We start from the raw sequence: 15,905 nt of genomic DNA on the forward strand, positions 1-15,905 counted from the left end.
TTAGAAGAAAGATAAAGTTGAGGCTCTGCCCACGTTTACTCTTCGATGAAGAGTCCATAGCTTTAATGAGGGAATTAGCTAACTCACTCACCAAGCCATTCATGATTATTTCTGAAAAGAAACTGAGAACTGGGTAGGAACTAAAGATGTGGAGGGAAGCATAGGAACAAATGTTCTATCATCTTCAAAGAGAGAGGGAAAGGGTGAAAGAATTGTGATCGCTGGCACTTACATATGTATATTACAGGATCCCTATTAAAAATGATCAAACATATATGGGAAAAGTTAGAAAAACATTTATGGGAAAAGTTAGAAAAACATTTCTAAGCTTCTTAACTGCTAAAGAGCTATTCTATTGTGACATAAATTTCTCAAGGTAAGCAGTGAAAGCCCCATTGTATGGGGCATTTAAAACTAGGCTGAATAAAGTCACTGGACAGTTTACTGTGGAGCAGGGAATGACTCAGACTGCCCACTGGGGGAACGCCTCTAACCTACAATTATTTGCAAGAGTAGCAGAGTATGCTCCAGTGACCTGGAAAGATGACAACACAAGTAGTTACATTCCACATACGTAAATTCCTTTGCAGTTCTATTTAAACAGCATATTCTTTACTGACTCTCCTAATCTGTGGTGGGGTGATGCTCTGAGCTGTTAAACAGCTACCACTTTCCATCCTAGAAGTGGCTACACTTTGGTAATGGAGTGAAATTCTCCTTATCTTGTAATTCTGTAAAGCAATTTCAGGGTTGCTAAAAAGGTACTATTTTATGTGCAGATCACCAGTACTGTTCCATTAAATACGTGTCTATGGAAATATGTCTCTGATCAGTTGAAGAGGGCTCATAACTCAGTTGTAGTCATACTGCCCACAATCTACCTTAATGGATCCTGGGCATACAAACATTTCTTAAGATTCCTATTGGAGGTCAGAAACTGAGCACAAGGAATTCCCTGTATTAGCTGAGATGGTATGAGGTGAAAAGGCCTCACCATGCCTGTGGCAAGAGATTTTTTAAAATTAAATAAAAGCAAATGTTCGTAATTTTTGTAGTCAAACTCCATTCACTGGGTTGGAACAACTGCCCTGTAGTTAAGAAAGTGCCTTTCACCACAACAAAGAAGGCTACATGAATTCTGGAGAATTCCCCCACTCTCTCTGTAGAGTGGAGGAAGAGGTGAGTGAAGAAGAGAGATAACTACAGATCAGTTCATCCTGGTTGAACTGGGTGGCTGGTGAATTAGTTACCACAGAAACCAATATCCATGGGATATATAATGGCTCTAAGCATGTTACTACTAGTGGAAGTCTTGAAAAGTCATTCTCAGATCAAATTCTGGAAATATTCAATGGGTACATTAAAATACATTGGGGATTTAAAAACAGATTAGCAGCACAAGACAGTTAAATTTGGCCTTCTCAAGGGAATGACATAATATCAATAAATAAAGTGATGCCTATGAGAGACAGGAATAGTTTACCAGCATGAATATAAGATCAGCTAAATTCTTCCAAAAAGAGAACCACTCCAGCTACAGGAGATCAAGACAAACATATTCCTCTCATGATTACTGCATTTGACCTTAAGCAATTAGTTTTGTAACTGAAGTGTTGAAAGCTTACTAACTCCCATCCTCAAGTTACAGTAAGAACTGTCAGGAAAAAAGTTGATTAACTTGACATTAATTTGTGTTAACTCTAGATCTCATTTCTTGCACATAGGTGCTAATCTGCTCAATACCAAGTTCAGGACTGTGTGGTTCACAATCAACAGCTGAAGACAATTAATAGAGGGCTGGATACTCTAGATATTAAGGCCATCAGCATCTTTTGCCAGAGAAATGCAGTATCCTGAATCCAGGAACTGATAGATAAGTAAAGGAAGAATATATGAACATGCCTAATTTAGAATGTAAAAGTTAAAAATCTACACAATTTTATTACAGTAATTACAGATAAAAATCTGTTTTAAACCAAAGATTACATAGGAAATTGAGGAGAGTGATCTTCTAGAGAAAGCATGAGAAAGTCAGAAGAGGAGGCAGGACAAATCCATATAATTCAGGTAAAGAGATAGAAATTAAACTATATTAACATGTTCTAAACATAGTCATCATTTTTATATCCCAATAAAATACATTGTTATACAAAATCAAGTTGATCAATCACTCCAAAATTAAGAGGCCACATTTTCTCCAAAGTTCTCCAGTTTGCTGAGCCTTTTATGACTTACTCTCCCCATAACAGCTAGCTCTCATAATTCAGTGTACCTGAACAGCTTTTTAAAATAAAATAAAAACATTGCACTTTACTTTTAAGGCAAGTTATCTGCTCCGTTACTTTGTAATTGTAGCACAAGAAATCATGACAGGTCATACTCAATTGTATTCAATATAAATAAGGTACACATTTCAACTGTGAGGGTTAAGAACTGAAGCCGTTTACCAAAGGAAGTGGTAGATTCTCCAAACACTTGAAGTCTTCAAATTAAGAGTCAAGGTTTTTCTAAAAAGATATGTTTTAGATCAAGCACAAGTTACGTGCCTCAATGCAACAGAGTGACTAGGTAAAGCTCTAGAACTTACATTATGCAGAAGTTCAAGCTAGAATACATCTAGTAATGCACAGTCTGTAATACAGTATGATGTTGTGCAATATTTTGAGAACTAACTAACATTTAATACTAGTATTCATTAGATTCCACATATAAACTTACCTGCTTCTGGATCTGGAGGAATTCTCCACATGTATAAGTTGAAGTCGTCAGAGCCAGAGAGGATATACTATTAAAAAAAATATAAAAATAAAGCAAATTACAGTGAGGCATCATTTGAATTAGATTCTCTTTCTTAAAAGTGGATTGAGAGGATTCCAGCTGTTTGGTCATGATTTTCAAGGTTTTACTTATCTTTGTTTTGGGTTGCCACCCTAGCTAAGAATCTCAGAACTCTGGACACAAAAGGACAAGAGTTCCAAGGAAGTGTCTGCTGTCCATGTTTTATTTTTGGTCTGCTAGACAGTCTAGCCTCCAAAGCAGAGATGGATCCAAAACAAAATCCTAGACCCAATTTTGGTCTAGACCCAACCATCCTGAACTTTGACCTCTCACCCTTTCCTAAACCCAAAAATTGTTGAGTCTCTCTCCTTCTGGGTTTCCACAGAAAACATCCTCAAAAACCACAAGCACCTAAAATGTGCCATACATTCAACCACTTGCACCACCAACACATTGACGTAGATTACCATAAAAAGTCACTCTCTGTTGCCAGGAGACATTTTGTTATTCACTAGAGGAATAATGACCAAATCTAGCTCTCTCTTATATTTCAGGAAATGCCACAAGTACAAGTGTATCACAATACTTTTTTTTTTTTGTGCTTATAGTTTTGCTGGGGAGGTGGTTGCAAACAGCACCTCCCTTCAGCTGCATATAATGGGTAAATAAATGCTTTATATGTACAAAATGGCACATTGCACATTACTTTAGGTAGTCCCTACTTTGCATAGTGCAAATGTGCAGTATGACAAGGGGGCATTTGAAAAGGAGAACATTTCACTACCTTCCAGTTGCCAGAGGACACAAAACCCATCTCTTACCACATCTTCCAACAAGCTCTCTGCTCTCTGACTCAGCTACCTTAATCTCAGATGATTGACAACAGGTATGTAAACTAAAGGGGCAGATTCTGATCTCAGTTACTCTGGTGTAAACTGAAAGTAACTTTGTTGGTATCTACTGACTTATACATCATTTAAACTGGTATAAATCTGATCAATGTAGCCCCAAAAATCAATTTTTTAAAAGCTTGGTTAGAGAGAGATGGAAGTAAATTTGGCCTTTTCTTGACCCCTGACAGAAGTTAAATTCTGTTTACCTGGATTGAGTTTAACTGGTTTCTAGTTTTCATTTTCTAGGAATAAACAAACTCATCAGGCAAAGCTATAGCAGGCGGTGAAGAGACAGGTCCCATGATCTTAATACAGGACTGAGAAACAAAAATAAAGCCAAACTACATGGAGAAACATTTGCTACAGAGTTGTGTGTTAACAATATGCTAATTACTGTACAGTTAAAAATGTATGCTGCCACAACAATGCAACATCAGACCTCCGGAATCCCCTCACAGTCCCCCTACTGACCCATAGCAGCCAACCATGCTTTTCTCCTCCCAGCTCCAATTTTTAAAATATATGGGTACAAGTAAGCACCTGCAAATGCAAATCTGCCTGTTTACTGATGTGAAAGAGCATGAATCAAACACCAGTTGCTTTACAAAACTTGTGTGCACTAGTTCTGTATTGCTTAGAGACCTTTCCTTTCAGTGCCAAGCACTCCAAAGAGTAATTCCTACAAGCCAACATGTTCAGGCACTTAGGCAGTTTACCAGTGCCAAAATGACCCGTTGGTGCCAGGAATATAAGCGGTTCCCTTTCATATGACAGCTTATAAATGTTAGGCCACAGCAGGCTAGGAGACTGTGCCAAATCTCCTCAAATTGGGGCTTATGCAGGCAGCCTCCCAAACAAAAACAGTTCAAGAAACAAAGCAGTTCTGCAGAAGGTATTTGTTATACAAGCAAAGGCTACATGGAAAGTTTTTTGTTGTTGTTTAAATTATACAAACTGTTGCCATCTTATCAGCATTTGTTACCTCAGAATGTAGTCAAAGCAGAAACTACTCAGTACAGGGCAAAAATGGCCCTTGCTTGAAATTAAATGATAAAATATCCTGAATAACTTGAAAATGGTTTAAGAAAAAGCTTAACTTAAATACTTCTATCAGGAAGCATCTGATACTGAACAATAATGTCCCAAGTTTTTCTCTCAACCAGAATTATTGCCTTACACAGCACCTCGTATCTTGCTTTAGATAACACATGTACTACAAAAGAAGTAACCAGAAGATTAGCTTCCAAATTATTTATTTATTTATTTATTAAGGGGAGAGGAAGAGAAATCAAAAGAAAAACATTTATAAAAGGGTAGAACAGACACATACAGCCCATCTGGAAACTTCAAAATGTATCAGGCTGCAGCCATGCTAAGGGTCTGATTTAGGAGCAAACCTCTTTGAGAGCCTAGTAACAATGGGAAAAACTGATGCTACGTACGTGGTAGTGTTAGCTGTACTTTAGTAAGTGGATGTACATAGGTCTAGGAGGCCAAGTTTTAGGGAGTCTAACTTGTCATAACTTGCATGCCAAGCACCTGCAAGATGAAGTTAAAGTAGTTCCTCTACTACTTTTTAAACTACTCTTTCTTAAACTTTCCTGCTAGTCATTCACTTCTTGCTACACTCCTCTCTCTTAGCCCATTGACAAAGTTGTACAAGCTTAAAACACTCGTTAGAGTCAGTGGGCCAAATTCAGACGTGAGGAATATTGGTGCATACATGGCATGATGTATTCTGTTGCTGCAGAATTTGCCACAGAATTCACTTCTCCCAGTTTTCATTTTAAATAGTGAGTTGTGCCTAACCTTACAGTTGAAGAGATAGCCATCAAAATACATTAATAGCGAAAACTGAAGAGTCACCTGCACAAATCTGCAGACAGCCTGAACCAACAGCTCAGAGGTGGGAGCTTCCTCATTCATCTTGCTCAGAACCCCATGAACTTTGGGTAGGAGCAAAAAGCCACATTTCAGAAGAGGCCAAGGATTCAGCATTTCTGCCACAGAATTTGCCATTTTACTGCTGTCATGCCAGTAGTCAACATTTTGTTTTCGGTCTCCTTGCCCTGCCAGGACTTCTCTGTAGTTGCCTCTGGTTTTCCAGCTTTCCTCACAATAGCAGAGTTTGCTTGCTGCACTGTTTCATGGAGCCATCTAGCAAGGGTCAGGGAATCACAGCTGGAGTCCAGTTTACAGCCAGGAACTAGGGAGCAGGCAGGAGTGTAGGCATGTGAGCTGGGTTGGCTGAAGAACAATGCAGCAACTAAGGACTGAGGAACAGGAGATGAGCTGCTAAAGCCGTCTACAAGCTCCCCCTGTTCCTGGCACATTCAGAGGGGAAATGAAGTTCTGATCTGGGCTATCTGCACAAGAGCATTGGAGCCAAAATGTGGGATGTGTGAATAAGCTACCTGTCCAGGATTGTTTAAACATCTATTTTTAAAAATAAATATTTTTACATCAATTAGTATTTAAATGAATCATAGTTACATGTGTTTATGTGGAATTGGGGGGATAGGAATGGGAATAAGGTGTACTTCATGATAGAGTGAATTAATACTGCTGCAGAATGTAAAGTGTTGCCATGGAGCACACAGTGCCTTGGTTGTGTGTTGATAACTGGCAGAAAGCATGAGGGAGACTAAGCTGGTATAAAGAAAGGCACCCATTGAAGCCATATAAGGAATGTTATGTTAGCTTAGATTCCACTTTATATATGGTCCAAGAATCTTTGTCTTGCACATTCCCTCAGAATCTGACTCCTAACAGAGTATCTTCTACCATTTGATTTGTAGAGCAATGCTGATGATGATCATGGAGGTTAAGCCAGCAGCGACAGAATCACAAGGGTTGTAGGAAACAAAGGATAAATGGTGGGCCCCCAAATAGAGGATGAGCGAAATAGTGGTAACTTTTGAATCAGGCCAGACACGGAGGGAAAAGCTCACATGCACAGATGTTAGAGAGGAGAAGCCTCCACCAACCTGTAAAAACACCTGCTTCACAATCTGCATTTTTGCTGCAGTAGTTGATCAGTACACTAGATATTAACATGCAGAATGTTCACATGTGCCATTAACCAAAAAGCATTAGCTAAGAATTCACAAATAATTAAATATTTCACTCTTTTAAAGGGAAGGATCAGCCTCCATCTATGTGGTTAGCAGCAATGAGGAGAAAAGGCTTCTAGATGGCTACAAGTTGCTGATTCAGAAGTTTGCCTTAGAAGGAAGAAAACTCGTGTGTGGTTAATATCTACTGCTGAAGAACACATGGATTCTCTCTCAGAGCTGTAAGTACGCATCAAATGCTTAGAATTAAAGAATAACCGGGACTCTGACAGAGTTACTTCTCAACTTATGTGCTCCCCTCTTGGTCCACTGCAGCTCCTCCCGTTTTTCCCACCCTTAATCTCCCTATGTCTCCCGAAGAAAATTACCACAGCTGATATACACAAGTTGGGATCTGATCTGTTGCCGCTGCAGTCTCACAACAGTAACATTAGCACATTCTAGAATCCCACTGCCTTCAGGTTTTGTTCCCCCCCCCCTCCCCCCATTGTCGTCTGTTGGAAAGCTTTCAGCATCTTGCAATCTACCTGAAGAATTTGAGAATTCCACTTTCTCTTATCCCCATGAAATGGTCATTCAGCTATACTGATTAAAGCAAAGTATGTGTGTAAGGAAGGGTCACTTAAATCTATCCCAATAAGCGGAATTCTATATGCCCCCTCAACTCCCACTTTGTTCTTTTTTTTTTTTTTTTTTTTTTTTTTAACGTTTATGTACTTGTTTTTGGGCCTTCCATCATATTAAATCAGCCCTATGACATGAGAACTACAGGCCCATTCAAACAGATAACAAAGAAGATACGTTTCATATGGAGAATATTAAATGACTGACATCTACTTTACAATTTCACTGGAATTCTAGTAATAATTCACCATTTTTCTTAGGTGTAGATAATGTGCAAGCAACAAGAGAATTTGGTATTTATGAAGGACCTCTTTTCAGTACTGTGTCACTGTCATGCTAGCCAAATGCCTGCTGGCCACAGCTGAGACAAAACTAAGGACATGTCCATGGAAGAAGTTGAGAGAAATATCTCAAAAAAACCTATTAGCAAAATACCACTGCCTAAGAGGAAAAACATATAGTTCATATCTAGGCTTCCCCTTTCCCCCAGAAAACCGGACAGTCTCCCCCCACTCTGAGAGATCAGTCAGTCCCTTGACCAAGCCTTCCTTTCCGCACATAAGCCTGTTGTCTCCCTGGCCTGGCTGTAGTCTCCAGGCCTGTGAACCCAGCTCCCTTTAAGCCTCTCAGTATGCGAGCTCCCCTCCTCAGGGCATCCACTTCCAAGGCTTCCCTCCTCCTAACTGTTCCCTTCCTATTTCTAACTCCAACCAAAGGGCCCAAGCTTGACATGCCACTTATATGTGTAGAGTGGAACGAATTTAAGTACCTGTATCCAGGACAGACTATTAATCCCTTCTTGCCCTCTCTCAGTGGGGAGTTTGTATGCCCAAATCAAAAGTATGAAAAGAGGCAAGTGGAAATTCTTCCTAGAAGCATTTGTTAAAATTAGAAAGACTTAATAGAAATTCTGTATGCAGAGTTGTTGTAGCCATGTTGGTCCCAGGATATCAGAAAGACAAGGGGGGTGAAGTAATATCTTTTATTGGACCAACTTCTGTTGGTGAGAGAGAGTAGCTTTTGAGCTTACAAAGAGTTTTCTTCAGATCTGAAGAAAACTTACTCAGTGTCACAGATCAAGGCCAGGTCTACACTACACACTTACTGTGGTATAACTATGTCACTTAGGGATGTGAAAAAATCCACACACTTGAGCGACATAGTTATACCAACCATCGCCCCCCAACTTCTCTCACCAACAGCTTCTCCCACTGCCAGCTAACACCTCTTGCAGAGGTGGAGTTAAGCCGATGGGAAAGCTCTCTCCTGTCAGCTTAGAGTGTCTTCACCAGAAGCGCTGCAGCTGCACAGATGCAAGTTTGTAGTGTAGACCTGCTCAAATACAAGGAGGAACAGATTGTTTAGCATAAATAGTGCATATTTCAAGGGACCATTCAAGGTGGCCCATTAACACCCCCTCCAATCATGGGGGGGGGAGGAAGAGGGAGGGAAAAGGCAATGGGGGGGGTGGTTGTTAGGTCATAGATAAGTCATAAATTCAGTGTCTCTCAGACACTTTTTTTTTTTCTTTAAATATTTAGCAAAGTCATGAATTTGAGCGCCCAGGCTCATCTTTTGAAGGTGTTGTGCAGATTTCCTTTCAGTATGCGGACTGAGAGAGGTCAGACAGATTGTTTTGTGAAAAGTGTTCACTCACAGGTGATATGGTGTTTTTGTCTTTTATCATTTTCCTGTGAGAGTTCATTGGAGAGCGTAGTGATTGTCTGATTTCACCTACATAGTTGCTATTGGGGCATTTGGTGCACTGGATAAGGTACATCACATGTTATAATAGGCACATGCAGGGACCCTAGGATCTTGAAAGGGTTGTGGGTGTTGATCATCTTGCAGTACAGATAGGTCTACAGGCTTTGCACCTGTTGTTCTGGCAGGGTATGGTGCCGCTTTGAGTTGGTGTGTCCTGGTCTGTGGACAGCTTGCTTGCGATGATGAGCTTGGAGAGAGTGGGGCTTGTTTGAAGTCAGAAAGGGGATTCAGGAAAGAACTCTTTCAGGATATGGCCTCATCAAGTATGGGTTGTAATTGTTTAATGACACCTTGTATAGATTGCAGAGTGGAACAACAGAAATGTCATTTATCCATTAAAAGTCTAGAAACCACAACTGTCTGCTTAGTACAGTGTTTAGATTCTATATGTGAAAGGTGCATCCAAAACAGGGTAGATAAAACAGGAAACAAACTGATAGAAGGAGGAGGAGACTGGCAGATGAGACAGATTAGATAACTGCATTGGACTATTACTAAGCAATTATCGTAGCATTTTTTATTGTTAATTTTTCCATTCCAGGATAGGACCTCTACAATTGCTTGATAGAGAGGTAAAAAGTAAGCTTATGCTTATGGTATTCCCTTATGGTGCTTATGATGTTCTCACGTTGAAGGAGGACAAGCTATTGGCGCAGTTCTTCCTAAATGGCCTGCCTCTGTTTAATCTATAACTGATAATCATTCCTCCCTATTCATGTTGTTGCCAATTTTAAGATTTCATCTGATCAGCTGAGTTTCCTATTGTTGTCTGCAAAATTTCCAGCCCATCCTTACTAATTACCTGTTCTTTTTATGAAAGAACTCAGGTAATGCCTACGCCTGCCTGGATAATGTGGGTCATTATTTAGCATTTGATGGTAGTATCATCGCTTCCTCCTTAATCCATTACCCTTCAGCAATCACAATTTTTTGCTATCTTTCAAAAGCCTTGGTAACTTTGCCAGACAGAAAAGAAGGTTGATACCATTGGTCACCACTATTTCATACCAGGCATCTTGTTTCTAGAGTCACCATCTAAATGCCAAGATGGTGACACTGAGTCTGAAGCTTTCCATTCCATACTTGCTCATTACTTCAGGGATTTATACAAGTTTCAGTCCCCAGCCAAGCAAACATTTGTACGTTTGATACTTTAATTAAACTTATCTGTACTTCTGAGGTAACAAGTGGCTTTTCCCCAGCTTCACCATCTCTTTCCCTGAGCCCAGATATCAAATCTATCCTTCCCTCTGGAAAATCAAACAAAAGGAAACCAAGCCATTCCATGTAAAAAGCATATAAAGAAATAAAAATAAAATTCATGACTAAGACTAAAAAGAATACAAGTCTGATGATTCTTCTCTGGGGTTTTTTGCTATCCAAGACTCACTTTAAAAAGCAAGACCCTGCCCTCTATGAATAAGATATACAGGATTCATGCAACACACCTATATTGGCTTTGAAAATTCACAAAGCCCTCCACCTGAATCTACCTTACAAGTTTGTCTTGTGCCCTAAAATAGCTTTTAAGTGTGGTTAATGAAAACCAATTCCATTAATATGGCTGTGCCACTGGTGATGCCAAGGCACAAGACATACTGAAAATCATGCAGACCTATGTATTGTGACCAAGAGGAGAGATTTTCAACACAAAAATTTGACAACAATCAGGCCGCTGGTGCGTGGTGAACCACTACTCTCAATGCTGGCCAATACAGTCTTATTGTTTTCTTGTACTCCCCCATCAGTTGATGTATCTGTATCCATCTGTCTTGTTTTATACATTGAATTGTAATCTTTTAGGGACAGGGACCATCTTTTTGCTCTGTGTTTGTACAGAGGGGTCCTGGTCCATGACCAGGGCTCCCCAGGTGTTATGGTAACAACAAAAACACTTGCTTAAAAGAAAAAATATATATATCTTTTTTCATACAAGGCAGCAGAATTGTGTTAACCTGAAACTGTTTTTAAAGCTGGTTCTTTAATTGTTTAACGTGGCTCAAATTGTAGCGTAAATAAGATTTAAAACCTCCGTTAGCCTCAAGAAGCAAGTCAAGAGCAGAGAAGAATCTTCTCCATTTATAATATCTACACAAATGTAGACACTGCATACGTTTGTTCAATTATAGCTGTTGGAGAAGGAAATATTCATCAACTACTGTTGTTAACCATGTGCTGATCAACTTACAAAGACCTCCAAAAGCTTTTTCTGCAGTAATTGATCGATTGTTCTCCAGTAAGAGACACATGCTGGTCTAATGAACTTACTGTAGTGACTGGAAAAGAAAAGCCAGATGGCTGTGTAACAGAGACTAAAGAACTTCACTGAAGATTCAAATCAAAGAATTACTATTCCCACCCCCAACATGCATCTCAATCTTAAAAGTAATTGAGTGTCCAAAGGGCAATTGTAAAGGCCTGTAATATAAAAGTGTCATAAAAACTTATCAATATTTTGCAGACTCACTGACAAGCATGACAATTTTTAAATCACCAGGAAAAGTAACTGAAAAATCTATGACTGCAGATTTCTGCAGCAGCAAGGAAAATAATCCCATTATGTCCCCAAAAAAATAAAGAAGAAGTTTTTATGCATGTGGAGAGGAAGAGGGGGAGATGTAGACTATTTCTGCACATTGTTACAGCTGCAGGCATCCTGCATGCTTTTCCTGCTCTCTTGAACCCACTGAATAGGAAATTCTATTAATGATGAGAGTACAAAATTTTTAGTCTTTTTTCCCCACTATCTATCTAAAAAAGAGCAGATTTTAAGCTTGGTTCTGAACACAGTCTGTCCTTTTCTACACTTGCAGTTTAACAGTTCAGTACCAGGCCAATTCAGCTGCAGCTGGCTCCTATTTTGTTAGCAAACAGGTCCTCCTTCCCCCCCCCTCCCCCCCAATAGACTAGACCACACCCATCATTCGAAAGAGAAGTCCTGACCCTGCAGTTCTCTTAAGGTGCACATAAAAGGAGTCTCAATTCTGCAAACCTCTAAGTCCTCAAAATCAAGGCTCTTCACCTGCAGAGTCTAGGAGGAGTGAAGGAGTACAGCTCTCTGTGTTGACTTCAACATCTAGAGAACTAAAGCTCTCTTACAAAGGTCTGCAGGAAACAGGGGAGAAGAAATGTACAGGACAGGAGGGTTTGTGGGGGATGCAAGGGAGACAGCAGAATCAAAGGGGAAGTTCCCCATCACTTCTGCTGAGACCCAGACCCCATGAAGTCTATTTTGGGCAGGGGGATGGAAGGAGGAGGGAAAGGGGAGACAACACTGAAAGTAACAATGTTTGGCTATGGAATTGGGACTCTTCAACTTCTATATACAAAGCTGGGTTCCAGCTGTATTCTTTAAAAAAAAAAAAAATTTAAAATCTGCAATAAAGAGCAGCCATTCAGCAAGCTGACAGGCAGACACAATTTCATCTCTTAAAAAGGAATATAGTGTCTTACTATATTTTAATGTAAGCTTGACAACCCCTCCCACCCCAAACATATTTGGGCACTGGATCCTTTACATTTTGAGACATGATGCTGCAAGAGAAATTAGTTGCTCTGAGCTATCATTCATACGCAGGCATCCTTTCACACAGGAAAAGCATAATGTACTCTTTAGAGAGGAAGACGCCCTTTAATTTTTTAAAAAATTAGACCCTGGTAAGTACCACTTCCTTAGAGAAATGTCCTTTTAATTGGAAAACATGCAGGAAAGTATAAGAAAAGTTATATTTCTATACCACAGCAATATACTCCATTTATGGAACTTTGCAGCCATACAACTAATCCTGTTTGGGGGAGGGCAGCACTGATGTTTTGATTAATTGATGGACACAAATCATATCATCCCTAACCAGAATTTAGCATGCAGAGTTAAACATAACGAAAGCTGTAACTTTATAGGGAGTTTGAACAGTCTGCAGTACAGCAAGTGATGCATTCCTGAAACTTCCCTCCAGTGTAACCTCAACAGAAGAGGCTGAGTGGTGATGTAATGTCTGAGGGCATGCCATATAGATTCAAGACACTTTTTGTTCTATTCACAGGGTAAAAATTAACCCTTTTTTGACACAAGCAACAACCAGCTGTATTTTACTACCACAGGCCTTGTAGTGATTCAAAATGCACACACACACAATGTGGGAAAAAAAGGCTGGTTATCAGCATTCTGTTCATTCGCACCACATATTGTAGCAGTGAATCACAAGCAGGAAGTTTATCTATCTTTTATATTGCTGCCCAACACCAAGATACAAATGCCTTCTACATAAATGTATATGTACAAAGTTTGGCCTATTCAGTTTGCTTTCTCCTCCACCCCTTATTTTCTTGTGCGGGTGTATGAGCACCTAGGCTGGGCTGAGCTCCTGACTAAGACAAACAAGATACTATATTGTATTCATTCACTGATCAAAATCAGAGCTCCTATACAAGGAAGAGGAGAGGCTTCTTAGTAAGTGGCACATAAGCAGTGCTTTTATATTTAATAACTAGGACAAGGGCAGAATTGTGTGTGGATCCAAACGATAAAAGTTTTCAGTCTGACTTTGGTCACCATAAGAAACCGGTATTTGAAGAAGAGTAATGCATCACTCAACAAGTTTGTAGCAGAATCTGGCTCTATCATCATCATGATGTCATAATCCAAACAAATGGAAATTCATTATGGGCTTGATTAAAAAACTAAAAAGAATGCAGGTATTTGGAGCAAACTAGACTGAGGGTCTGGCATCTCTGGGAAAAAACTTGAAATAATAAACAGACTATGCAACAGGTTCATAAGGACAATGGCTATGATAGTGTTCAGATTTGAATGATTCAGATGTTCTCATAGGAACACAAAGGCCTGTTACCAAGGGCTGTCCTCTACCCAACAAAAGGGATATGTTCTTGTCACAACCTCCATGCCCAAAATAACTAAGTCCAGGAGGAACTCAAACTGGTGAAGCACTTTTATAACATTTCTCTCAATTTCATTAATGATTGAGATTAAGTTTAAATTTTGTATGATTTTGAGTTTGGCAATTAAGACTAAAGAATGAACATTTCTACTTTTTACAGCTTCAAGGAACAATGATACTAACTCATTGACATCAGGCTTCTATTTAACTATTGACAGGCCTGCTTTAATACCATTTGCATGCATGCAAATCACTTAAAGCAGGTTCCCATTCTCAATGACAAATATTACACCATGTTCCATGGGATGGTTACCAGAGTCTATCAGTGAGGTATGCCAGAGCACAAAGCTCTATGAAGAGACAAAACACAAGAGCACCAGTAGAGACTGAATGCCAAAAAACTAACAGTTTTTATCTTCATCACTGGCTGGACAAAGAATCATCTAACCCAACAATATACTTAGCAATGTTGCTTAGTTAGGATTTTTGCTGTACAATGAAGAGTATACTTAATTCCCAATAGTGAGTAGAAACCTTTATATTCAGCAATCAGCCTAATATATCTGTAAAACTAAGTAGTGGAGTACTGAGGGGGAAGGCAGGAGGGGCCCATGCCCCTGGGCGCCAGCCTGGGAGGGGTGCCAGCCGGGCCCTCGTCGGAGGAGCTGCCACCTGCTCACATCCCCAGCGACCATGCTGACCCGGCCCCTCCACACGCGCACTGGGTGCAAGGAGAGAGCCACAGGGATCCCGGCCATGCAGGGGCCAGGTAAGCCCCCCCGCTACTGGGCAGCCAGGGGCATCTGCCAGGCCCCTGTCACTCTCGCTCCTCATCAGAGGGGCTGGGTTGGCACAGCCACCAGGGATGTCAGTGCAGGGGCGGCTCCTCCTCCGAGTCCCTGGCCAGCACTCCCCCGGCCACCTTATAGGAGCATGGCCCCCTCGGTACGCCACTGTCACTGCCCCAACAGCGGGAGGCTGGGGGGGGAGTGAGGGAGAACAGGAAACAGACCCACAGACACCCCTCCCCCAGGGGGCGCTGCTGCTTCCACCAACAGGGGGGCACAAATACCAGTATTGGCCCTCAGGCACCGGAGACCCAAGATGCGCCACTGAAACTAAGCTAACTAATGAATAACATATAGGGGAATGAGGACAAGGAAATCTACCTCTTCCCCTGGCTCCAAACATTTAATGAACTGCCATCCAAGAAATTTATTTTTCCTCCTCCATGTCTTTTCCTGATTTTGAATGATCATTTGCTAATATATTTATGACTTGTTCCATACCTCATCTTTGAGACCCCTTGAGTATGGGGTCTTTCCCACCTCAGCTCCCTACGACTAAATGAAATGAATCACTAGTTTAATGGATAGAACTCATTTCTCAAGTACCACTCCCTCAATGCAACCCTACACCGCAGCGCAAGCCCTATAGAGGTATGCTTTGGCTTACGATTTCCATTTAGGAGAATCATCTTTAAATCAACTACAACTTTGCAAGGTGGTCTCAACTTTTATACAACACTCAGTATTATTAAATGAAAATTGGAATAGAATATAAAGTATTAATCACTAGGTCCAACGTAAAATATTAAATTCCGAGTCTTTAAAATATCTTATACATAAAATTTAAAACAATGAGAACTGAATCGTTCCTATTGTCTGCTTAGCACTTATCAGAAAACAAGAAATGAGATTTGCAGCCAGAGAAAGCCCTTTTATTTCACAAATTGAACATCCCTTCTATTTCCAAATCCCTCTTCACATCTTTCTGTCTCCAAGACAAACCCCGACCTAAAGCAGAGTTCTGACCCCACAAAGGGAAAGGTGTCAGAAACTCCACGAAGCTCACTAGGGACCTTGCTACTG

At 40.4% G+C, this 15,905-nt stretch overlaps 1 protein-coding gene across 1 annotated transcript in view; it reads right to left on the reverse strand.

Moving 5' to 3' along the window:
• DCAF5 (DDB1 and CUL4 associated factor 5) overlaps positions 1–15,905 on the reverse strand; it is a 93,158-nt gene that overhangs the window by 16,075 nt on the left and 61,178 nt on the right. The window contains exon 7 of the mRNA XM_067557811.1: positions 2,719–2,785. Within this exon, the coding sequence (XP_067413912.1) occupies positions 2,719–2,785 (67 nt within the window). The remainder of the gene's footprint in view (positions 1–2,718; positions 2,786–15,905) is intronic.

Source organism: Emydura macquarii, unplaced genomic scaffold (genome assembly GCF_026122565.2).
Source record: "Emydura macquarii macquarii isolate MOO-44397 ecotype Brisbane River unplaced genomic scaffold, CSIRO-AGI_Emac_v2 contig_1876, whole genome shotgun sequence".
NCBI lineage: Eukaryota > Metazoa > Chordata > Testudines > Chelidae > Emydura > Emydura macquarii.